The sequence below is a fragment of the Tamandua tetradactyla genome, chromosome 6 (assembly GCF_023851605.1).
Source record: "Tamandua tetradactyla isolate mTamTet1 chromosome 6, mTamTet1.pri, whole genome shotgun sequence".
NCBI classification, from domain to species: Eukaryota; Metazoa; Chordata; class Mammalia; order Pilosa; family Myrmecophagidae; genus Tamandua; species Tamandua tetradactyla.
The window spans coordinates 43,224,719-43,251,388 of NC_135332.1; the positions used below are offsets into that span (position 1 = coordinate 43,224,719).

General features: G+C 37.6%; 1 protein-coding gene across 1 annotated transcript in view; it reads left to right on the forward strand.

The window, feature by feature from the left end:
• Positions 1-26,670, forward strand: part of APPBP2 (amyloid beta precursor protein binding protein 2) — a 93,583-nt gene that overhangs the window by 42,484 nt on the left and 24,429 nt on the right. The window contains exon 5 of the mRNA XM_077165032.1: positions 18,220-18,388. Within this exon, the coding sequence (XP_077021147.1) occupies positions 18,220-18,388 (169 nt within the window). The remainder of the gene's footprint in view (positions 1-18,219; positions 18,389-26,670) is intronic.

Sequence of the window (26,670 nt, forward strand, 5' to 3'; positions counted from 1 at the left end):
CACTATTTGATTTTGTTGGTCAGTATATCTATCTTTATGCCAGTACCATGCTGTTTTGACCACTGTAGCTTCATAATATGCCTTAAGTCAGGTAATGTGAGACCTTCGACTTCATTTTTCTTTCTCAAGATATTTTTAGCTATTTGGGGCACCCTGCCCGTCCAAATAAATTTGGTTGTTTGTTTTTCTATTTCTGCAAAGTAAGTTTTTGGGATTTTAGTTGGTATTACATTGAATCTATAAATCAATTTAGGTAGAATTGACATCTTAACTTAGTCTTCCAATTCATGAACATGGTATGCCCTTCCATTTATTTAGGTCATCTGTGATTTCTTAGCAATTTCTTGTAGTTGTCTTTGTATAGGTCTTTTGTATTCTTAGTTAAATTTGTTCGTAAATATTTTATTTTGGGGGGTTGCAATTGTAAATGGATTTTTTTTTCTTGATTTCCCCCTCAGGTTGCTCATTATAAGTGTATAGAAACTACAGATTTTTGAGTGTTGTTGATCTGGTAACTTGCCACTTTGCTGTACTCATTTATTAGCTCTGGTAGTTTTGCTGTGGATTTTTCAGGGTTTTTGACATAGTAGCATATCATCTGCAGACAGTGAGAGTTTTACTTCTTCCTTTCCAATTTTGATGCCTTGTGTTTCTTTTTCTTGTCTAGCTGCTCTGGCTAGAACTTCCAACACATGTTGAATAACAGTGGTGACAGTGGACATCCTTGTCTTGTTCCTGATCTTAGGGGAAAAGTTTTCAGTTTTTCCCCATTGAGGGTGATATTAGCTGTGGGTTTTCACATATTCCATTTATCATATTGAGGAAGTTCCCTTCTGTTTCTATCCTTTGAAGTGTTTTCAACAGGAAAGTATGTTGAATTTTGTCAAATGCCTTCTCTGCATCAATTGAGATGATCATGTGATTTTTCTGCTTTGATTTGTTGTATGGTGTATTACATTAATTGATTTTCTTATGTTGAACCATCCTTGTATACCTGGGATGAATCCGACTTGGTCATGGTGTATAATTCTTTTAATGTGCTGCTGAATTTGATTTACAAGAATTTTGTTGAGAATTTTTGCCTCTATATTCATTAGAGAGATTGGTCTGTGATTGTCTTTTCCTGTAATATCTTTGTCTGGCTTTGGTATGAGGGTGTTGTTAGCTTCATAGAATGAGTTAGGTAGCCTTCTTTCCTCTTCAGTTTTTTTGAAGTGTTTGAGCAGGATTGGTACTAATTCTTTCTTGAGTGTTTGGTAGAATTCACAAGTGAAGCTGTCTGGTCCTGGACTTTCCTTTTTGGGGAGCTTCTTAATGTCTAATTCAATTTCTTTCCTCGTGATTGGTTTTTTGAGGTTGTCTATTTCTTCTCGAGTCAGTGCTGGTTGTTCATGCCTTTCGAGGAAGTTGTCCATTTCATCTATATTGTGTAGTTTATTAGCATAAAGTTGTTCATTGTATCCTGTCATTACCTCCTTTATTTCTGTAGGGTCAGTTGTTGTGTCCCCTCCTTCATTTCTGAGTTTATTTATTTGCATCCTCTCTTTTCTTTTTTTTGTCAGCCTTAATAAGGGTCCATCAATGTTAATGATTTTCTGATAGAACCAACTTCTGATTTTGTTGATTTTTCTCGATCATTTTCATTTCTCAATTTTATTTATTTCTGCTCTGATCTTCATTATTTCTTTCCTTTTGCTAGCTTTATGGTTAGTTTGCTGTTGGCTTCTCTATTCTTCCAGGTGAACAGTTAATTCCTCAAGTTTTACTCTTTCTTCTTTTTTGATCTAGGCATTTAAGGCAGTAAATTTCCCTCTTAGCACTGCCTTTGCTGCATCCCATGAATTTTGATGTGTTGTATTTTCGTTTTCATTTGCCTCAAGATATTTACTGATTTCTTTTGTAACTTCTTCCTTGACCCACTGGTTGTTTAAGAGTATGTTGTTGAGCCTCCATATATTTGTGAATTTTCTGGCACTCTGCCTATTATTGATTTCCAACTTCATTTCTTTATGATCCAAGAAAGTGTTTTGTATGATAATCAGTCTTTTAAAATTATCGAGACTTGCTCTGTGACCCAGCATATGATCTATCCTTGAGAATGATCTGTTAGCACTTGAGAAAAAAGGTGTATCCTGCTGTTGTGGGGTGTAACGTTCTATAAATATCTGTTAAATCTAGTTCATTGGTTTTATTATTCAAATTCTTGTTTCTCTGCTGATCCTCTGTCTAGATGTTCTTGTCCATTGATGAGAGTGGGGAATTGAAGTCTCCAACTGTTATGGTAGATGTGTCTGTTTCTCTTTTCACTGTTTGCCTCATTTATTTTGGAGCACTCTGGCTTGATGCATAAATATTTGTGATTGTTATGTCTTCTTTTTGAATCATTCCTTTTTTAATACATAGTGTCCTTCATTGTCTTTTAACTATTTTACATTTGAAATCTAATTTGTTGGATATTAGTATAGCTACTCCTGCTCTTTTCTGATTGTGTTTACATGAAATATCTTTTCCCAAGTTTTCACTTTAAACCTATGTTTATCCGTAGGCCTAGAATGTGTCTCCTGTAGACAGCATGTAGATGGGTCCTGTTTTTCAATCCATTCTACCAGTCTCTGTCTTTTGATTGGGGAATTTAATCCATTAACATTTAGTGTTACTACTGTTTGGGCACTACTTTCTTCTACCATTTTTCCTTTTGGATTTTATATGTTTATCTAATTTTTCTTCTTTTTGCCTTTACCGATAGTCTTCATTTCTACGCTCTTCTCCACACCTCTGTCTGCTGTCTTTTCCTGTTTGTCTCTAGTGCTCACTTTAGTTATTTCTTGCACAGCTGGTCTCTTGGTCACAAATTCTCTCAGTGATCTTTTGTCTGAAAATGTTTTAATTTCTCCCTCATTTTTGAAGGACAGTTTTGTTGGATATAGAGTTCTTGATAGGCAGTTTTTTAGTATCTTAAATATATCATACCACTGTCTTCTCACCTACATCATTTCTCCCAAGAAATCTGTGCATACTCTTATATATAATAAACAATTTCTTTTTCATGGGCAGGCACCGGGAATCGAACTCGGATCCTCTGGCATGGCAGGCAAGCACTCTTGCCTGCTGAGCCACCATGGCCCACCGTATAATAAACAGTTTTGCCCTTTCTTTGGTACTGTTTGAAAAAATGGTTAAATTTTCCTAACAACTTTTTTAAGGCAGGGGGAAATTGGGGAGAATTAATTTTCCATGTGTTTAATTAAATTGCAGAAGAAGTGTTTCACAGAGCAGATGATTATGAAATTGTTCAGCCAATCCCAGAACCTTATGCAAGAGTAAGGGTATGTTTTTTTTTTTTAACTTAATACACAACGCCAGTTTCTGTTCTGAGGTTGGCACTGTAATATTCTAGATGTCAGAATAGCTTCTTAATGTCAGAAAACCTTTTTAGCCTTTCTGTAGGTTAAAAGCCTGGTGTCATTTCTCAGCCGTTCTGCCTCTTTCCCTTTGCACTTAGTTTGTTTAATAGCATTGTTTTTTTCTGCTTATAAATGTCTATTGCCAGACAAGTTCAGGAAATACAGAAAACTTTGAAGAAGAAAATAATTATTACCTATAATTCTACTGCCTACGAATAGCCACTGTTTATGTATTGGTGCATTTTTGGAAGATGACTGCCTGATGGCATGTCCACAACCCCTTTTTCCAACTTTTTCTCTAGGTTAATACAACCCATTTGAGCATGGTTTGTCTGAGTTCAAGAGTTCTGTTGTGGTTTCCAGAGGATAGATAGACTAGAGAATTCCTTGGGCAGAGAGAACTTGTTTTAATTTCAAATCCTCCTCTGATATTTATTATATTAAACCTTAGACATGTATCACCTTGATAGTTAATTTTTTTTTTTTTAAGTGAAAAGGTATTTCCCAAACTGGAGGAGAAAAAACACAAATCTGATTGACAGAGAACCCTGAATAAGAGAAAGGTTCCCTTTCTAAGCAATGTTTTCTTTTCCTTTGATATCAAGGGAACTTTCCCAGAAACCACTCAGCAGACCTACCTTTGAGTCTCATTAGCTAGAGGAAGAACACTTGGTAACTTCTGAATCTATCATTGGTAAGGGTAATGGATTACTATACTACAGTTGGCTTAATTTAATCATGGTTTACTCCTGAGTTAAATGGAAAAGGGATCAATGCCTGAGCAAAGTCAGGGCTATGCCAGCGAGCTTGAGGAGATGAGAATGGCTGTTGGTCCTCAATTTCTGCTACATCTCACAATGCTTTCCTCCCCTATTAAAATGACAACCATACCATTTTTAATTATTCTCCCCTCCCCTTTCAAAATCTGCCATTTATTTCCAAAAATTCTTAACTAGCTCTTGGAGAAGACACTTGTAGCAAGGGGAGAGATTATTTTCCTTTAGGTTTATTCTCAATATTTTTGTCATGTTTGTCTCATGAGAATCTAACTAGTCATCTTGCTCAGTCTTATAGTAATAATTTTCAGGAAACAATGACTATTAAATTTGTGTATTTCCCTCTTATTATAAATAAAAGTTAACCAGGTAAGTATTATTTGCTTTTGGTAAAAAGTGTGATTAGGTAAGCATGTTTATATTAACAAAAGTAAAATATTCTTAGGCGGTAGAGTCACATTTGGAGAACCTGCTTTTTCTTTAGGCAGAGTATTGACGCAAAATTAGAACTTCAATTGAGCCAATAATTCCCTGGATCTTGCCTCCTGCATAGTATCAGCCCAGAAGGAAACACAGATCCTGAAGAGTCCCATATGTTCAATTTATCCTTTTGTTTCAACCAGTAGGGACTGGAGAAAATATCAAACTGTGCCTTTCTGGCATAAAATATTGAGGTAGCTACCCCATTAATATGCCGATTATTAGATAATTTCCAGAAATTGTTATTTTAGGGGGAAATACAGTGCAGGCCACTGAAAATGTATGTAGTTGGAAATGCAATTCTTAACCTTTGTGGAAATGAGGAGTGAGCACTGTTCTTTTCCTTGTCTAAATTAAGAACCCTGGCCTAGATTTGTCTTTTTCTCATTCAACCTTTTGGCTCTCTTTGAAATGGATCACTGTCAGATCTGTATTACTAATGTCAGTCCTTTTTTACATAAGGAGTTTTTTTTGGAGACTGTTTTAATATCTTTCATCCTGGTTGGTATGCATTCACACTTGATTTTGCTATAATCCATTCGCCACACTATAGCCAGAACAGTATTCCTAGAGTTGCGCTATCCAATTTGATAGTTGTTAACCATATGTGACTATTTAAAATTAAATTAATTAGAAATTTAATTAAAATTAAAAATTAGTCTTCATGTTTCACGGTAGCCATATTTCAAATATCAGTAGACACGCATAACTAGTGGCTATCAAATTGGACAGCACAGAGATATAGAGCATTTCTGTCATCTCTGAACATTCTTTGGGGACAGCATTATTATAGAGCATAATCAGTTCACCTCTTTACTATTGTAACCAGAACTTCTTACCTTTGCCTGCAAGGCCCTATGAAGTCTTGTTTTACATAATATTTTATTCACTGCATTCCAGACATATTGGCCTTCTTTCTGTTTTTTGACTATGCTAGATCATTTTCCCCTCTTCAGGGTCTTTGCACTTGCATTCCTTCTGTATAGAACATGCTTCTTCCGTATCTTCACATGCTGCCTCTCTCATCATTGAGATGTTAACTCAAATGTTACTTCCTCGAGAGAGTTCTTCCCTATCTACCCTCAGCACCTCTCTAAATATTCTGTAATGAGAATGTATTACTTTTAGATTTGGAACAAAAAGAATAATGTTAAATATATTTGTAATCCCACTACTTATTTTTATCATCTTCATAGTATTTCCTTTCAATTAAATCCTTGCTTATCTGTGTGTTTCTATCTACTACCCAAACACTCTTCTCTCGACTAAAATGTAAGCCCTTTATGGTCACGAACTCTGTCTTGTTCTCTCCTTCATCCCTTCTACCTAGAAAAATGACTGGCACATAATAGGTACTCAGTCACTACTTGATTATGAAAATCTTTCAAAATTTTTTCATCTGAACTACCATGTTAATTTTTACTCTTATCTTTTCCAATTTATGTTTTGTTTTCCATTTAGACTTGGTCTCCAGATCAGCAATTTGACAATCAAGTGATAATATCTCGTTATTCTCTATTATTAGTGAAAAGTTCTAAAACATGGAATTTTTTTCATTTATATTTTTCTCTTAAAAATAATTTCAGTCAACTTGCCATTTTAGAATGGCCAGAGAAATTATTACATTTGTTTCAGCTTTAAATTTGTGATTTAGTGTTACTAAAGGTACTTTATTCAGAATTTTGGTTTTACTTTAGTATATTATTTTACTTGAAGGTTTTAAGGCTTTTCTAGAAGCAAGTTACTATATGATGAGTGTTAGGAGGGTACACACTGCCTCTACATTCTGCTCTAGCCTTTTCCCTAAATGTACAAGGGAATGATAACTTAGAAGATTTTAAAATTATTCTCATTTTCGGTTACTGAACTATTAATATTTTTTGGTGAAGGTAGAAGAAAATAAATTATAATTATCTATTGTATTTTTATCTTGAAAAATGCTTCCCAGCCCCTCTACACCTGATTTTTTTTTTATGTGTCTTTTATACCTTTGTTCTCTTTCAGGGCTGAGCATCTTAAGATTGTATTGATCTGATACATGGACATAATATGCTAGCCAGCATTATTACAATAGATAAAAATAAATATATGTCTAGTCCTAATACTATTCTCCTATCTTGCTTGGATGGATGCACAGTGTGTTAATATCTCGAATTCAGTTTCACCTAGAGCTTTTTACTACTCTTGCGTTTCATTAGATATAGTCAACATGGTTGTACAGTTACTTTGTTCAGAGAGTTCTGTATTCTCCACTGTAAGGGATAAAGGTTAGAAAAGAAATAGTTGCATCTGCTCTGTTTTCCCCCCATTTATTTATTTTTTTATATTTAATTTTTTTTTCTTTTAAACATAGCAACATACAAACATGACCATTCTTACCATATGATCATTCCATTCTTGGTATATAATCAATAACTCACAATATCATCCCATAGTTGTATGTTCATCATCATGATCATTTCTTAGAACATCTGCAAAAGTTCATATATACCATACCCCTTACTCCTCCCTTTCATTGATCACTAGCATTTCAATTTGCTAAATTTATTTTAAAATTTGTTCCCCCTATTTATTTACTTTTAACCCATATGTTTTACTCATCTGTCCCTAAAGTAGATAAAAGAAACATCAGACACAAGGTTTTCACAATCAAAGTCACATTGCGAAAGCTATGTCCTTATACAATCATCTTCAAGAAACATGGCTACTGTAACACAGCTCTACATTTTCAGGCACTTCCCTCCAGCCTCTCCATTATACCTTACCTAAAAAGGTGAATTTGATTTTCAAAAAAATGCCTGTTCATATCTTTAGCCCATTTTATAATTAGGTTTTGTTCTTTTGTTGTTGAGTTGTATGATTTCTTTGTGTATACAGGTTATCAAACCTTTGATGTGTGATTTCCACATAACTTTTTCCATTGAGTTGGCTCCTTGCCTTTTTTTTTTTTTTTTTTTTTTTTTTTTAAAGAGGGAGGAAGGGAAGGAAAGACAGAGAGAAGGAAGGAAGGAAGGAAGAAAGGGAAACATCTTTAAACATTTTCTTGTTTTATTGTATTTTGTTTGTTTGTTTGTTTTTTACATGGGCTGGGGCCGGGAATCGAACCGAGGTCCTCCGGCATGGCAGGCAAGCACTTTGCCCGCTGAGCCACCGCGGCCCGCCCGTTTTTGACAGAGTTTTTTGACGCACAAAAGCATTTAATTTTAAGGAGTTCCCATTTAACTTTTTTCTTTTATAGCTTGTGCTTTGGGTATAAAGTTTAGGAAGCTACCTCCTATTACTAGGTCTTGAAGATGCTTCCCTACATTTTCTTCTAGGAGCTTTATGGTACTGGTTCTTATATTCAGGTGTTTTGATCCATTTTGAGTTAATTTTTGTATAAGGCAAGACATAAGGGTCCTCTTTCATTTCTTTTGGCTATTAATATCCAGTTCCCCCATACCCATTTATTATTAAAAGACTATTTTGTCCCAGTTCAGTGGATTTGGGGGCCTTGTCAAAGATCAGCTCACCATGGATTTGATGGTCTATTTCTGTGCTCTGGATTTGATTCCATTGGTCAATACTTTTATCTTTGTGCCAGTACCATACAGTTTTGACCTCTTGCTTTATAATAAGTTTTAAAATCAGGAAGTATTAATCCTCCCACCTCGTTCTTCTTTTTTACTATGTTTGTAGCTATTTGGGATCTCTTCCCCTTCCAGATGAATTTGATAATTAGATTTTCTAAGTCTTCAGTGTAGATTGTTGGAATTTTGATTAGTACTGTGTGGAATCTGTAGATCAATTTGGGTAGAATTGACATCTTAACTGTATTTAACCTTCCTATCCATGAGCAGGGAATATCTTTCCACCTGGTTAGGTCTTCTTTGATTTCTTTTAGCAATATTATTTGGTTCTCTGTGTACAAGTTCTTTGTGTGCCTAGTTAAGTTCATTCCTATATACTTGATTCTTTTGATTGCTATTTTGAATGGAATTTTTTCCTTGACTGACTCCTCAGCTAGGTCATTGCTTGTGTATAGAAAGGTTACTTATTTTTGCACATTAATTTTATATTCTGCCATCTTGCTGAATTTGTTTATCAGCTAAAGTAATTTCATTGTTGATTTTTCAGGATTTTCCAAGTATAGCATTGTTATTTGCAAATAGTGAAAGCTTTACCTCTTCCTTTCGTATTTGGGTGCCTGTTATTTCTTTTTCCTTCCTGATTGCTCTAGTGGAACTTCTAGTGCAATGTTGAATGATAGTGGTGACAGAAGGCATCTTTCTCTCATTCCTGATCTTATGGGGAAAGCTTTCAGTCTCTCTCCATTGAGAATGCTTCTGGCTGTGTGTTTTTCTTATACACCCTTTATCATATTGAGGAAGTTACCTTTGATTCCTACCTTTTGAAGTGTTTTTATCAGAAAAGGATGTCAAATGTTGTTGAATGCTTTTTTAGCATCAATTGAGATGATCATGTGATTTTTCCCTTTTGTTTTGTTAATGTGCTGTATTATGTTCATTGATTTTCTTATGTTGAACCGTCCTTGCATTCCTAGTATAAACCCCACTTGGTTGTGTGGTATTTAGTTTTTTAATGTGTTGTTGGATTCAGTTTGCTAGTATTTTGTTCAGAATTTTTGCATCTATGTGCATTGGAAAGATTGGCCTGTAGTTTTCCTTTCTTATAGCATCTTTACCCAGTTTTAGTATTAAAATGATGTTAGCTTCATAAAATGAGTTAAGTAGCATTCCTTTTGCCTCAGTTTTTTTGAAAAGTATGAGCAAGATTGGCGTTAGCATGTTTTGGAATGTTTGCTTAAAATTCCTGTGGGACACCATCTGACTCTAGGCTTTTCTTTGTAGGAAGATTTTTGATGACTGATTGAATCTCTTTACTTGTGACTGATCTGTTGAGATCTTATTTTTTCTTAAGACAGTGTAGCTTGTTCCTTTGTTTCCAGAAATTTGTTCATTTCATCTAAGTTGTCTAGTTTGTTAGTGTATAGTTGTTTATAGTATCACCTTATGATTTTTTTTTAATTCTTCAGGTCTGTGATAACAACCCCTCTCTTGCTTCTGATTTTGCTTATTTGCATTCTCTTGTTCTCTCATTCATTTAACTCTGCTTTAATCTTTGTTATTTCTCTTCTTCTGTTTACTTTGGGATTAGTTTGCTGTTCTTTCTCAAGTGCCTCCAGGTAGGCAGTTAAGTCCTTGATTTTTTGCCCATCCTTTTTTTAAATTAATTTTTAAATTAAAAAAATATATATAACAACAGAGACAAACATTCTTAACATATGATCATTCCGTTCCACATGTATAATTAGTAATTCACAATATCATCACATAGTTACATATTCATCATCATGATCATTTCTTAGAACATTTGCATCAATTCAGAAACAGAAATAAAAATGCAACAGAAAAAAATTCATACATACCATAGCCCTTTCTCCTCCCTTTCATTGATCACTAGATTTCAACCTACTAAATTTATTTCAACATTTGTTCCTCCTATTATTTATTTTTATGCCAATATTTTTCTCGTCTGTTCATAAGGTATATAAAAGGAGCATCAGACACAAGGTTTTCACAATCACACAGTCATACTGCAAAAGCTATATCATTATACAATCATCTTCAGGAAACATGGCTACTGGAACACAGCTCCACATTTTCAGGCAGTTCCCTCCAGCCTCTCCATTACTTCTTGACTAACAAGGTAATATCTATTTAATGCGTAGGAATAACCTCCAGGATAACCTCTTGACACTCTTTGGAATCTCTCAGCCATTGATACTTTATTTTGTCTCATTTTGCTCTTCCCGCTTTTGGTTGGGAAGGTTTTCTCAGTCCCTTGATGCTGAGTCCCAGCTCATTCTAGAATTTCTGTCTCAGGTTGCCAGGAAGGTCCACACCCCTGGGAGTCGTCCCACGTAGACAGGGGGAGGGCAATGAGTTTGCTTGTTGTGTTGGCTGGAGAGAGAGGCCACATCTGAGCAACAAAAGAGGTTCTTGGGAGGGGGTGACTCTTAGGCCTAATTTTAAGTAGGTTTGACCTATCCTTTGTGGGGTTAAGTTTCATATGAACAAACCCCAAGATCGGGGGCTCAGCCTATTGCTTTGGTTGTCCCCACTGCTTGGGAGAATATCAAGAATTCTCAACTTGGGGGCATTGAATGTTCCCCCTTTCTCATCATTTCCCCAAGGGGACTTTGCAAATACTTTTTTCTTTTTTTAAATTTTTTATTAATTAAAAAAATTAACTAACAACATTTAGAAATCATTCCATTCTACATATACAATCAGTAATTCTTAATATCATCACATAGGTGCATATTTATCATTTCTCAGTACATTTGCATCGATTCAGAAAAAGAAATATAAATTCTGGATACTAGAACTTTATCTGATATGTCATTTCCAATTATTGTCTCCCATTGTGTAGGCTGTCTTTCTACTTTCTTGATGAAGTTCTTTGATGCACAAAAGTGTTTAATTTTGAGGAGCTCCCATTTATTTATTTATTTCTTCAGTGCTCTTGCTTTAGGTTTAAGGTCCATAAAACCGCCTCCAATTGTACGTTTCATAAGATATCTCCCAACATTTTCCTCCAACTGTTTTATGGTCTTAGACCTAATGTTTAGATCTTTGATCCATTTTGAGTTAACTTTTGTATAGGGTGTGAGATATGGGTCTTCTTTCATTCTTTTACATATGGATATCCAGTTCTCTAGGCACCATTTATTGAAGAGACTGTTCTGTCCCAGGTGAGTTGGCTTGACTGCCTTATCAAAGATCAAATGTCCGTAGATGAGAGTGTCTATATTTGAGCACTCTATTCGATTCCATTGGTCGATATATCTATCTTTATGCCAGTACCATGCTGTTTTGACCACTGTGGCTTCATAATATGCCTTAAAGTCAGGCAGTGTGAGACCTCCAGCTTCGTTTTTTTTTCCTCAAGATACTTTTAGCAATTTGGGGCACCCTGTCCTTCCAGATAAATTTACTTATTGGTTTTTCTATTTCTGAAAAATAAGTTGTTGGGATTTTGATTGGTATTGCGTTGAATCTGTAAATCAATTTAGGTAAAATTGACATCTTAACTATATTTAGTCTTCCAATTCATGAACATGGTATGCCCTTCCACCTATTTAGGTCTTCTGTGATTTCTTTTAACAGTTTTTTGTAGTTTTCTTTGTATAGGTCTTTTGTCTCTTTAGTTAAATTATTCCTAAGTATTTTATTCTTTTAGTTGCAATTGTAAATGGAATTCGTTTCTTGATTTCCCCCTCAGCTTGTTCATTGCTAGTGTATAGAAACACTACCGATTTTTGAATGTTGATCTTGTAACCTGCTACTTTGCTGTACTCATTTATTAGCTCTAGTAGTTTTGCTGTGGATTTTTCAGGGTTTTCAACGTATAGTATCATATCATTTGCAAACAGTGATAGTTTTACTTCTTCCTTTCCAATTTTGATGCCTTGTATTTCTTTTTCTTGTCTAATTGCTCTGGCTAGAACCTCCAACACGATGTTAAATAACAGTGGTGATAATGGACATCCTTGCCTTGTTCCTGATCTTAGGGGGAAAGTTTTCAATTTTTCCCCATTGAGGATGATATTAGCTGTGGGTTTTTCATATATTCCCTCTATCATTTTAAGGAGGTTCCCTTGTATTCCTAACCTTTGAAGTGTTTTCAACAGGAAAGGATGTTGAATCTTGTCAAATGCCTTCTCTGCATCAGTTGAGATGATCATGTGATTTTTCTGCTTTGATTTGTTGATATGGTGTATTACATTAATTGATTTTCTGCAAATACTTTTTTACTTACTGTTCAGATCACTCTGGGATTTATTAGAGCATCACTCTAGACAAACGTACAAAATCTTATGCCTTACTCAAGGTTCCATGTACTTATGATGTTCAATTAAGCTGTCCACATAAGTTATATTAGGAACTGCACTAGTCAAAATATAAATTTTGTACCAAATTAACATGTTTTTCTTTAGTCTCACACATAAGTTAAAATTTTAAAATGTTAATTACTATCTATTTTCAACAACCTGCAGTAAGACATTATTTTTTTTTGTTTGTCCTCATGTAAAAACATTTTTAAATTTGTACATTTAGTCACTATCATTATACACTCTAGGTATTCCTAGATTATACCATCTCAGTCTTTATTGTCTGTCTTTCTCTTTGATTTCATTTGTGCCCCCAGCCCTCCTTCCTCTAACATTCTCACATTCAGCTTCATTCATTGTTTTTACATAATTGTAATACACTTAGGTAGTATTGTGCTATCCATTTCTTTACAATCATTCCTGTTGCACAATCTGTTTCCCTTCAGCTCCAATTACCCAATATCTTACCCTAATTCTATCTCTTTATGGTCTCTGTTACCATTGAAATTCTCCAAGTTTATTCAGTTATGTTAGTTCATGTCAGTGAGACCATACAGTATTTGTCCTTTTGTTTCTGGCTAATCACACTCAGCATAATGTCCTTAAGGTCCATCCATGTTGTTGCATACTTCATAACTTTATTCTGTCTTACAACTGCGTAATATTCCATTGAACATATATACCACAGCTTGTTTAGCCACTCATCTGTTGGACATTTTGGCTGTTTCCATCTCTTTGCAATTGTAAATAATGCTGCTGTAAACATTGGTGTGCAAGTGTCCATTTGTGTCCTTGCCCCCATGTCCTCTTGAGTATATACCTAGCAGTGGTATGCCTGGGTCATATGGCAATTCTATATTTAGCTTCCTGAGGACCCGCCAAACTGCCTTCCACAGCGGTTATACCATTTGACTTTCCGACAAACAGTGGATAAGTGCGCCTCTTTCTCCACATCCTCTCCAGCACTTGTTTTCTGTTTTATTGATAATGGCCATTCTGGTGGGTGTGAAATGATATCTCATTGTGGTTTTGATTTGCATTTCCCTAATAGCCAGGGAAGTTGAGGCTCTTTTCATGTGCCTTTTGGCCCTTTGTATTTCCTCTTCTGAACTGAGAAATGTGTGTTCAAGTCTTTGGCCCATTTTGTAATTGGGCTGTCTGTCTTTTTGTTGTTGAGTTGAACAATCTCTTCATATATTCTGGAGACTAGACCTTTACCTGATATATTGTTTTCAAATATTGTCTCCCATTGTGTAGGCTGTATTTTTACTTTCTTAATGAAGGTCTTTGCTGCGTGAAAGTGTTTAATTTTGAGGAGTTCCCATTTCTTTCTTCAGTGCTCATGCTTTGGGTGTAACGTCTAAGGAACCATCTCCTATTATAAGATTTATAAGATATTTCCCTACATTTTCTTCTAACAGTTTCATGGTCTTAGATCTAATGTTTAGGTCTTTGATCTATTTTGAGCTAATTTTTGTATAGGGTGTGAGATATGGATCCTCTTTCATTCTTTTGCATATGGCTATCCAGTTCTCTAGGCACCATTTATTGAAGAGACTGTTCTGTCCCAGGTGAGTTAGTTTGACTGCCTTATCAAAGATCAGTTGTCCATAGATGGGAAGGTTTATATCTGAACACTCTATTTGATTCCATTGGTCAGTATATCTATCTTTATGCCCGTACCATGCTGTTTTACCACTGTAGCTTCATAATACGCCTCAGAGTCAGGTAGCGTGAGACTCCAACTTTATTTTTCTTTCTCAGGATACTTTTAGCTATTCAGGGCACCCTCCCCTTCCAGGTAAATTTGATTATTGGTTTTTCTATTTCTGAAAAGTAAGTTTTTGGAATTTTAAATTGGTATTGCATTGAATCTGTAAATCAATTTAGGTAGAATTGACATTTTAACTATATTTAGTCTTCCAGTCCATAAACACAATATGCCCTTCCATTTATTTAGGTCTTCTGTGATTTCTTTTAAGAATTTCTTGTAGTTTTCTTTGTATAGGTCTTTTGCTTCTTTAGTTAAATTTATTTCTAAATACTTTATTCCTTTCGTTGCTATTTGTTCTAGTTTGCTAGCTGCCAGAATGCAATAAACCAGGAATGGAATGGCTTTAAAAAGGGGAATGTAATAAGTTGCTAGTTCAGAGTTCTAAGGCCGAGTAAATGTCGCAATTAAAGCAAGTCTATAGAATTGTCCAATCTTGAACCTTGGCTCAAGAAGGCCAGTGACGTTCACGGTTTCTTTCTCAAGTGAGAAGGCATGTGGCGAACATAGAGCTTCTCTCTCTGCTGGAAAGGCACATGGCGAACACAGCATCGTCTGCGAACTTTCATGAAGCTCCCCAGGAGCTTGCCTTTTTTATATTCTCCATCAGTTCATTGATTTGATTTTTGATGGTTTTCCTCATCTGTTTGAACATTCTGAATTAACTGTTTCAACTCCTGCATCTCATTTGAATTGCTGGTTTGTTCCTGTGACTGGGCCATATCTTCAATTTTCCTAGTATCATTTGTTATTTTTTCTGGTGTCTAGGCATTTAATTTCCTTAATTAGCTTATCCTGGAGATTGTTTTCACCTAGGATTTTCTTGCTGGATGACTTTGCTGTCTATCTGTCATTTGACATTCAGTTCAGCCTATTCTAGACCTCTAGCTTATGTTTTGTTTAACAGATCAGAATTTTTCAGTTCTTGTTTTCTTGTTTTTTACCCTACCTGTATGGTGCCTTTTTTTTTTCTTCCCCTTAAGAGGGTCTACTTAGATAATATAGCCCCTAGTCATATTTTCCCAGATCAAACTGGCCTTCTCTCAGGAGGAAAGAGTTACCTGCGTCAGTTTTCCCTGAGGGTGAGACCCAGCAGATTGAAAGACTTTCCTATGAAGCCTCTGGACTCTGTGTTTTTCCTATCCTGCTCAGTATGTGGCACTTTTCTGCCTGCAGGTTCCACCAGCATAAGGTGATGTGGTACCTTTAACTCTCTCTGCTGGGGTGAGTTTGAGATAGAGGAAAGGTTGTAGGATGGCTTTAATCATTTCACTTTTCCAAACCCTTGGATCTGAATTCCTTGAGGGAGGGATTCCACCTGAGCTGGGCCCCACCCCTCTCCTGGGGAAGTTGGAGCCTGAGAAGCCCTGCCGCTGATCCAAAGGCAGTCAAGCCGTAGAAACACAGCCACAAAAAAGAAAGAGAAAAATCCTTTTCAGAGCAGGACCTCCATTCCTCGGGTTTGCCAATCAAGAGCGTAAGTTGGTATATTGCTTTGTGTACGTTCAGATCCTATATGCCCCCTCTTTTCCTTCAGTGCCCAGGCCCTTTCAAGTATTATGTGCTGTCTGATCCAAAAAACTCTGTTTCTTTTTTTCTTTTACCGTCAGCCCTGCTCCGTCAGCATCAGGGCAAAAAATCAGCAACCTCCGCTTTGACTCAAGGTTCAGCTGAGCTGGGGGCCTATTTTTAATAGTCAGAATTTGTGAATTAATTCCTCAATTGAAGCTTTGTTGCACTCAGCCTCTGCTGCTAGTAAAGTCCTTTTCCTTTCCCCTCTGGGAAGGAGCCTATGGGGAAGGGGTGCTACCTGCCGTTGCTTAGGGAACTCATGGTTCTGGGTGGGCTCACAGCCGGTACAGACTTGGGTACACTGTGTGTCTGGTTGCTGATGTGGCCCCAGCAGTTGTTCTGTACTGTTCCTGGCTATTTAGTAGCTGCTCTGGAGGAGGAACTAAATCCCACACCTCACTAAGCCCCCATCTTGGCACTCTTCTTCTAGTGTCTTCTTGATCTCCTTTATGTCGTTAGTCATCACATTAATTTTATTTAGTAGAGTTATATGAACATCTTTGATTAGTTGTTCCAATGTCTGTGTCTCCTCTAGTGTTTTAATTTGGTCATTACGCTGGGCTGTGTCTGTCTGCATCTTGATATACTTTGTGATCATCTGTTGCCTTCGAAGCATGTAAATATCTTGGATAAGATTACTTTGGAAGTTGATTTCCTTCAGTAGTGTAATAAGTGTATTTGCACGCTGGATGTGGAGCAGGATGTAGGGCACAACAGTATGGTGACAAGTTGCAGCGCAGGTGGGGACACTGTGCTGGTGCCTGTGAACATGGGGTGCAAGCAGTGGGGTTGTGGAGGTGTGGCTTGGGGGGCCATGGGGGCAGGGGGCTGCTCAGGCAGGCCTTGGTGCACAGGATCTGGATGCAACATGGAGGACACAGAGTTAGGGCACAGTGGGATGCAGGTGGGGGCACTGAGTGGATACACATAGGCTCGTGCACAGCAAGAAGTGGGTGGGTGCTTGGACCACAGGGGTAGTAGGTATCGGGGTATGGGATACAGTGCTCAAAATTTGGGGCACAGGGAGGGCAGGGCAAGCCTGTGTCCTTGTGTGGGGATTGGGTTCCAAGGGGCTTGCAATGGAGATGTGCAAGTGTGTAGGGGTGAGACACAGGTCACAGGGGTTGTGTGACGTGGGTCAGGTGCAGGTGATGTCAGGTGGGTGGACCCCTTGTGTGGATGCACAAATGCCAGGGGCTTGGGGCAGGGGTGCATGTGTGTGCAGGGGCGGTTCATGAATTTGTGGGCACCCACTGGGGAAGATGGGTTTGTGCATGTGTGCAGGTCTGTGGGGTTGGGCCCTGGCATGCACATTCGCAGAGCTAAGGGGCAGTGGGCCAAGGTTGCGGCTGTGTGTGCTGGGGGCGGTTGTAGCCTGAATGCACTGGTCAGCATTTGCCCAGAGCTGGGGGAAGTGGTGGGTGTACGTGTGCACCTGTACAGATCTGTGAAGGCCTTACACTGATGTACATGTACACAGAACTGGGGGAGGTGGGAGGGCCGGATTGCATGACTGTCTGGGCTGGGGACAGATGTGGCCTGGGTATGAAGGTGAGCATCCACAGCTTGGAAGCACTGGTAGTTGCCTGCATGGGGCAGGGAGGAGGAGGTGGGGATTGAGGGTCAGGGCACAGATGGCGTGGATTTCAAGAGGGGTGGGGCAACACTGCTTGTGCAAGAGGTGGTTTGGGCTGGAGTAGGCATGTGCACACAGGGGTGGTAGTGTGGGGCAGGACACACAGGTGGGTGGGGTTGGGGTGGGAGTGCTTGGAATGTGGTGGGGGGTGAGGGCAGGTATCAGGGTTCAGATGCCTGGGGTATGGGGGAGTCTCGGGGCAGGGGCAGCACACTTGAGGGTAGTGCATTCTAGGGACGCATCTTGATTTATTTCCTAGTCCTCATCTCCCTGTTCGTGTATTCCTGAGGGCTCCGGATTCCCATTTCAAAAGGGGTGCATTAGGTTGTTTGCATCAGCTGGATGGTCTCGAGTTCTCTGCGTCTCAGTTCTTCAGGTTTTGCAACCAGGGCTTCCCTGTGTGGTGTAGATGACCCTGTCATGTCACTTACATCCTGGAATCACCATGCCGGTCACCTTCCTGTCCCTTCTCTAGCTGTTCCTTGGAGCAGGGGTGAACTCAACCTATCCTAATTCACCATCTTCCTGAAACTCCCATCTGCATTTAATTGTATTCATATATTGCATTTCTGTATTATTTTTTGTTTGTATTGTAAAAATTCACATAATAAACAAAAGTTGTGGTGTTAAAAAAGAATAGAGTAATGTTATTTGTGTTTTTTGTTTGTTTTTTTTTTTTGCAGGTTGCTTCACGTACGAAATGGAAATTGCAAATATCACTTGGGTGAAGAAACATTTAAGTTAGCTCAGACATATATGGATAAACTGTCAAAACATGGCCAACAAGCAAACAAAGCTGCACTCTATGGAGAACTGTGTGCCCTTCTATTTGCAAAAAGTCACTATGATGAGGTGAGTGTTTTGAAGTGCTTTTCATTGTGACCAGAAGGTACCTATAAAACAGAATAAATTAAATATTTATCTCTTATTTGTCTTATAGATATTATTTTCACATATTATGTTTACTTAAAATAATACATATTTGCAAGGGAATCTTTAAAATCAGACGAAAGTAATATTCTGTGAAACGTATTTTGAACGTTTGTATGTAAAGCTTAGGGCCTTTTTTGTTGTTTAATTTAACCAAATGGACCTCTTCCTAAATTGTTTTGATGGATGTACTGTATTAAATGAACTTTTTAATAGATGCTTTTTATTGGATGTGTAGTGCTGGATGAAGTCTCATAACTTGAAGAATTCATTTCAATGGGAAGCTAAATTTTATTTACGCCTTATTGCATGGCTTTGCCCCTTCCACTGCCTTATGAGAAAGATAGCTTCATTCCTGGCTTTATACTATTACATTAGTGCTTCAGTGCTAATAAACAGATAGTTGAGAAGGAATCTATGTATACTTTACTCCTTTGCTTGGATTGCTTTTTTATGCAGAAATTTCACAATTATTTCATGCTGTCAGGGAGCCACCATTTAGCTTTCATATTTAAAAAATTATTCCTGTCTTGACCTACCTACATACACACACACACATAGTCCACTTTTAAAGGAAAATAGCAATTAGAAGCGAAAACAGAAAATTGTAGAATAATGAGAAGATGATATTTGTGAAACCCAGATGCTAGGGTCATCCTGTTTTAGTAATCTATAGAAGAATTTTCCACAGTACACAGACAAATCTAAAACCTTTATCATTTGTCTGCAGTTTCTCAGGAATTTTTGTATATGTTCTTGTGGAGTTGTTTGTTTTTGTTTTAAGTTTTTATTGTAGTTACAGCATAACATTTCCCATGTCAGCCACTTTCCACCATTCATTGGTATTAACTACATTCACAAGGTTATGCTACCATCACCATCATCGTATTACCAAAACTTTTTCATAAACCCAAACAGAAATTCTGTACCCATTAAACAATAATTCCCCATTCCCCACCTCTACCCCACTCCTGGTACCCTGTAATCTATTTTCTGTCTATGAATTTGCATGTCCTTTGGTGTCTGGCTTATTTCATTCGACATGAGATCATTAGGGTTCATCCATATAGCATGTATCAGAACTTCCTTCTTTTTATGACTAAATAATATTCCATTGTGAGTGTGTATCAAATTTTATTTATCCATTCATCTCTGATTGTGGATACACGACTGACTTCCACATTTTGACTATTATGACTAATGCTGCAGTGAACATTAATGTGCAAATATGTGTTCAAGTCTCTGCTTTCAATTCTTTGGTGTATATATGTAGAAGTAGGATTGCTGGGTAGTATGGTAATTCTATAATTAACTTTTCGGAGGACAGACTTACTGTTTTCCACAGTGGCTGCACCATTTTATAGTGCCACCCACAGTGTACAAGGGTTCCTGTTTCTCAACTCCTTGCCAACCAACATTTGTTGTTTCCATTTTTTAAAAACATAATAGCCATTCTATTGAGCATGAAGTGATATCTCATTGTGGTTTTGATTTGCATTTTCCTAATGGCTAATGGTGTTGAGCATCTCCTGTGGTTATTTGTTTTGTTTTTTCTTGTCTGTGGTTATTTTTGATGTTCAGTTCCTAAGTCTGCTGAATTAGTTATATTGATGAATTGTTTTTCTGCTCCTATGTACTATGACTGCTGCTTATCAACTGAGATATAGAACTTTGTCCCTTTCTATGTTTTTCACACACCAAAATCAAAGAACGCCATTCACTGAAGGCCTTTGTGTGGATAGCAGACTATTGAAAATGATAGTGAAGCTAAATATCTTAGTATTATAAGATGTTAATTTTAGAACTCTTCTTAAAAGTTCTCCTGATGCCCTCACCATCTTTTTAGATCTCTTCATAGGAACCATCTTAGCCATTCTGGTTCCTGTTTCATTGTTTCTCTTCAGCCCTTATTTGCTGTACTGCCCTCAAAGCTCCATGCTCCGCTGTCTGTTACATAGAGCTATTCATATCTTGACTCCTTTAGTCCCATGTTCACTTCCAGACCTATCTTAATATATCCAGACACCCACCAAGCTAATTGCAACACAAGAGTCTTTTACTCAGTTTCCACTTTCTTTGGAAGATGTGCTGGTTTGAAAGGAAGAATGCCCCCTAAGAAAAGCCATGTTTTAGTATAAATCCCATTTCATAAAGGTAGAATAATCTCTACTCAATACTGTGTGTTTGAAACTGTAATGAGATCATCTCCCCAGTTGATTTGATTTAATAAAAAATGGTTGTTAAACTGGATTAGGGGACAACATGTCTCCACCCATTTCGGTGGGTCTTGATTGGTTTATTGGAGTTCTATAAAAGAGGAAATATTTTGGAGAATGGGAGATTCAGAGAGAGCAGAACAACATAGCCACAAGAAGCAGAGTCCACCAGCCAGCAACCTTTGGAGATAAAGAAGGAAAACGCCTCCCGGGGAGCTTCATGAAACAGGAAGCCAGGAGAGTAAGCTAGCAGATGACGCCGTGTTTGCCATGCGCCCTTCCAGCTGAGAGAGAAGCCCTGACTGTGTTCGCCATGTGCCTTCTCACTTGAGAAAGAAACCCTGAACTTCATCGGCCTTCTTGAACCAAGGTATCTTTCCCTGGATGCCTTTGATTGGACATTTCTTTAGACTTGTTTTAATTGGGACATTTTCTCGGCCTTAGAATTGTAAACCAGCAACTCATTAAATTCCCCCTTTTTAAAAGCCGTTCCGTTTCTGGTATATTGCATTCTGGCAGCTAGCAAACTAGAACAGAAGACATTTACGTTTTTAATTGGCAGTTGTTTTTTTTTTATAACTGGATTTGGGAGTTTATACTGTGCCTCATTCATGTTTGTTGCAACTCTCAACACATTGGTCCCTCATGAGAAACATTGAAGTCTGTGGAGCTCGTAGAAAACTTTGAAGTTTATTCTTTTAAAAATAAAGAAACTGGTATCCTCTGGGCCTGCCACATGGAAGACACTTTTAAACACTGTTATAAGAGGATTAAGGAGGGACCCAAGACGGCGGCTTAGTGAGGTGTGGGATTTAATTTGTCCTCCAGAGCAGCTAGTAAATAGCCAGGAACAATACAGAACAAGTGCTGGGGCCACATCAGTGACTGGACACACAGCATACACCAATCTGGACAAGCTGGACAAATTACAATCCCACCCTGAACCGTGAGTCCTCCAAGCTGTGGTGGCTAGTGCCCCTCCCCCACACGCTGCTTCCCAGAGGGGAAAGGAAAGAGACTTTAATAACAAGGGGCTGAGCTCCACCAAGCTCCAGTTTGTGGAATTAATTATCAAATTCTGGCTAAAAATAGGCCCCCTCCTCAGCTGAACCTTGAGTAAAAGCTGAGGTTGCTGGGTTTTGCCCTGGTGTAGAGTGGGCAGGGCTGACGAAAAAAGAAAAAAAAGACAGAACCAGAGGTTTTTTGGATTGGACAGCACAAAATACTTGAAAGGGTCTGGGCCCTCAGGGAAAGGAGGGGAAACATAGAACTTGGAGATACACAGAGCAACGAACCAGCTTAAGCTCTTGATTGGCAAAACCGATAAATGGGGGTCCTGCTTTGAAAAAGGATTTTTCTTTTCTTTTTTGTGGCTGTGTTTCTATGGTTTGACTGCTCTTTGCATGCAAATGCAAGGCTTCTCAGGCTCTAAATGCCCCAGAAAGGGTGGAATTAAGCTTGTCTGAGAGTTTAACTGGAGGTTGTGCCTTCCCTAGGAGAGGGGTGCAGCTCAGCTCAGGTGGAATCCCTCCCTCAAGAAATTCAGACCCCATGGTCTGGAAAACTGAAGCAATGAAAGCCATCCTACAACCTCTCCCCTGTCTCAACCACACCACCAGCAGGGAGAATGCTGAAGTTAAAAGTACCACATCACCCTATGCTACTGGGACCCGCAGTAGCAGATGAAAGATAATCACTACATACTGGGCAGGATATGGAAACTACAGAGTCCAGAGGCTTCACAGGAAAGTCTTTCAATCTGCTGGATCTCACCCGTAGGGAAAGCTGACGCAGGTAACTCTTTCCTCCTGAGAGAAGGCCAGTTTGGTCTGGGAAAATCTGACTGGGTTCTATGATATCTATGTAGACTCTCCTTAGGGGAAGGAAAAAAAGGCACCATACAGGCAAGGTAAGAAACAAGAAAACAAGAACTGAAAAATTCTGATCTGTTAAACAAAACATAAGCTAGAGATCTAGAATAGGCTGAACTGAATATCAAATAACAGACAGACAACAAAGTCATCCAGCAAGAAAATCCTAGATGAAAAAAGTGAAAACAATCTCCAGGATAAACTAATTAAGGAAATTAAATGCCTAGACACCAGAAAAAAATAACAAATGATACTAGGAAAATTGAAGATATGGCCCAGTCACAGGAACAAACCAACAATTCAAATGAGATGCAGGAGTTGAAACAGTTAATTCAGAATGTTCAAACAGATGAGAAAAACCATCAAAAATCAAATCAATGAACTGATGGAGAATATAAAAAAGGCAAGGGACGAACAAAAAATAGAGATCGAAAGTCTACAAAAACAAATCAGAGAATTTATGGGAGTGAAAGGCACAGGAGAAGAGATGGAAAAAAACAATGGACCCTACAGTGTGAGATTTCAAGAGATGGAAGATAAGATTAGAGGACTGTAGGACAGGACATCTGAAAGTTGGCAAGTGAAAGAAATATAGGGAAAAGAATGGAAAAATATGAATAGGCACTCAGGGAATTGAATGACAGTATGAAACGCACAAATATACATGTTGTGAGTGTTCCAGAAGGAGAAGAGTAGGGAAAAGGAGGAGAAAAACTAATGGAGAAAATTATCACTGAAAATTTCCCAACTCTTATGAAAGGCTTAAAATTACAGCTCCAAGAACTGCAGCATACCCCAAACAGAATAGATCCAAATAGATGTACTCCAAGATACTTACTAATCCAAATGTCAGATGTCAAAGAGAAACAGAGAATCTTGAAAGCAACAAGAGAAACGCAGTCCATCACATACAAGGGAAGCCCAATAAGACTGTGTAGATTTCTCAGCAGAAACCATGAAGGTGGGAAGACAGTGGTATGATATATTTAAGATACTAAAAGAGAAAACCGCCAACCAAGAATCCTGTATCCAGAAAAAGTGTCCTTCAAAAGTGAAGGGAGGGCGGGCCGCGGTGGCTCAGCGGGCAAAGTGCTTGCCTGCTATGCCGGAGGACCTCGGTTCGGTTCCCGGCCCCAGCCCATGTAACAGGAACGGAGAAACAGAATACAATAAAACAAGAAAATGTTTAAAAATGTTTCCCTTTCTTCCTTCCTTCCTTCCTTCTATCCTTCCTTCCTTCTCTCTGTCTTTCCTTTAAAAAAAAAAAAAAAAAAAAAAAAAAGTGAAGGGAAATTGAAATATTTTCAGACAAAAAAAATCACTGAATTAGTGACCAAGAGACTGGCTCTTTAAGAAATACTAAAGGGAGCACTAGAGACAGATACGGAAAGACAGCAGTGAGAGGTGTGGGGAAGAGTGTAGAAATGAAGGCTATTAGTTAAGATAGAAAGAAGAAAATTAGATATGAGATATAAAATCCAAAAGGCAAAATGGACTGCCCTTTATAAAATCCAAAAGTCAAAATGGACTGCCTTTACAGTAATAACACTAAATGTTAATAGATTAAACTCCCTAATCAAAAGACATAGACTGGCAGAACGGATTCAAAAACAGGACCCATCTATATGCTGTCTACAGGAGACACACTTTAGACCCAAGGATAAACATAGGCTGAAAGTGAAAAGTTGGGAAAAGATATTTCATGCAAACAACAATCAGAAAAGAGCAGGAATAGCTATACTAATATCCAGCAAATTATACTTCAAATGTAAAACAATTAAAAGAGGCAAAGAAGGACACTATGTATTAATAAAAGGAACAATTCAACAAGAAGACATGACAATCATAAATATTTATGCACTGAGCCAGAATGCCCCAAAATACACGAGGCAAACACTCAAAACACTGAAAAGAGAAACAGACACATCTACCATAATAGTTCGAGACTTCAATTCCCCACTTTCATCAGTGGACAGAACATCTAGACAGAGGATCAATAAACAAACAGAGAATTTGAATAATATAATAAATGAGCTAGACTTAACAGACATTTGTAGAACATTACACCCCACAACAGCAGGATACACCTTTTTCTCAAGTGCTAATGGATCATTCTCAAGACTAGACCATATGCTGGTTCACAAAGCAACTCTCAATAAATTTGAAAAGATTGAAATCATGCAAAACACTTTCTTGGATCATAAAGAAATGAAGGTGGAAATCAATAATAGGCAGAGGGCCAGAAAAATTCACAAATATATGGAGTCTCAACAACACACTCTTAAACAACTAGTGGGTCGAGGAAGAAATTACAAGAGAAATCAGTAAATATCTCGAGGTAAATGAAATGAAAGTACAACACATCAAAATTCATGGGATGTAGCAAAGACAGTGCTAAGAGGAAAATTTATTCCCTTAAATGCCTATATCAAAAAAGAAGAAAGGAACAAAAATCGAGGATTTAGCTATTCACCTTGAAGAACTAGAGTAGGAACAGCAAACTATCCCCCAAAACAAGTAAAAGGAAAGAAATAATGAAGATTAGAGCAGAAATAAATTAATTGAGAACATAAAAACAATCGAGAAAATCAACACGCAGAAGTTGGTTCTATGAGAAAATCAATAAGATTGATGGACCCTTATTAAGGTTTTCAAAAAAAAGAAGAGAGAGGATGCAAATAAACAAAATCATAAATGGAAGAAGAGACAATAACCACTGACCCTGCAGAAATAAAGGAAGTAATGAGAGGATACTATCAACAACTTTATGCTAGTAAACTCAACAATATAGATGAAATGGACAACTTCCTAGAAAGGCATGAACAACCAACATTGACTCGAGAAGAAACAGACAACCTCAACAAACCAATCACAAGTAAGGAAATTGAATTTTTCATTTAGAAACTCCCCAAAAAGAAGAGTCCAGGATCAGATGGCCTCACATGTGAATTCTACCAAATATTCAAGGAAGAATTAGTAGCACTACTGCTCAAATTCTTCAGAAAAACTGAAGGGAAGGAAGCCTACCTAACTCATTCTATGAAGCCAATATCACCCTCATACCAAAGCCAGACAAAGATACTACAAGAAAATTACAGACCAATCTCTCTAATATATATAGAGGCAGAAACCTTCAACAAAATTCTTACAAATCGAATCCAACAACACATTAAAAGGATTACCCACCATGACCAAGTAGGATTCATCCCAGGTATGCAAAGATGGTTCAACATAAGAAAATCAATTAAGGTAATATGCCATATCAACAAATCAAAGCACAATAACCACATGATCATCTCTATTGATGCAGAAAAGGCATTTGATAAAATTCAATATCCTTTCTTGTTGAAAATACTTCAAAGAGTAGAAGATGAAGGGAACTTTCTCAACATGATAAAGGGAATATATGAAGAACCCGCAGCTAACATCATCCTCAATACGGAAAAACTGAAAACTTTTCCTCTAAGATCAGGAATGCCCACTGTCACCATTGTAATTCAACATTGTGTTGGAAGTTCTTGCCAGAGCAGTTAGACAAGAAAAGGAAACACAAGGCATCCAAATTGGAAAGGAAGAAGTAAAACCTTACTGTTTGCAGATGTTATGATACTGTATGTCGAAAACCCCGAAAAATCCACAGCGTATCTACTAGAGCTAATAAATAAGCACAGCAAAGTGGCAGGTTACAAGATCAACGCTCAAAAATCTATAGTGTTTCTGTACACTAGTAATGAACAATCTGAGAGGGAAATCAAGAAAAAAAAATTCTATTTACACTTGCAAACAAAAGAATAAAATGCTTAGGAATAAATTTAACTAAGGATACAAAGAAAACTACAAGAAATTGCAAAAGGAGAACACAGAAGACATAAATAAATGCACGGGTATACCGGGTTAATGGATTGGAAGACTATAGTTAAGATGTCAGTTCTACCTAAATTGATTTACAGATTCAATGCAATACCAATTAAAATCCTAAAAACTTACTTTTCAGAAATAGAAAAACCAATAACCAAATTTATCTGGAAGGGCCGAATAGCTAAAATTATCCTGAGAAAGAAAAATGAAGTCGGAGGTCTCACACTACTTGACTTTAAGGTGTATTATGAAGCTACAG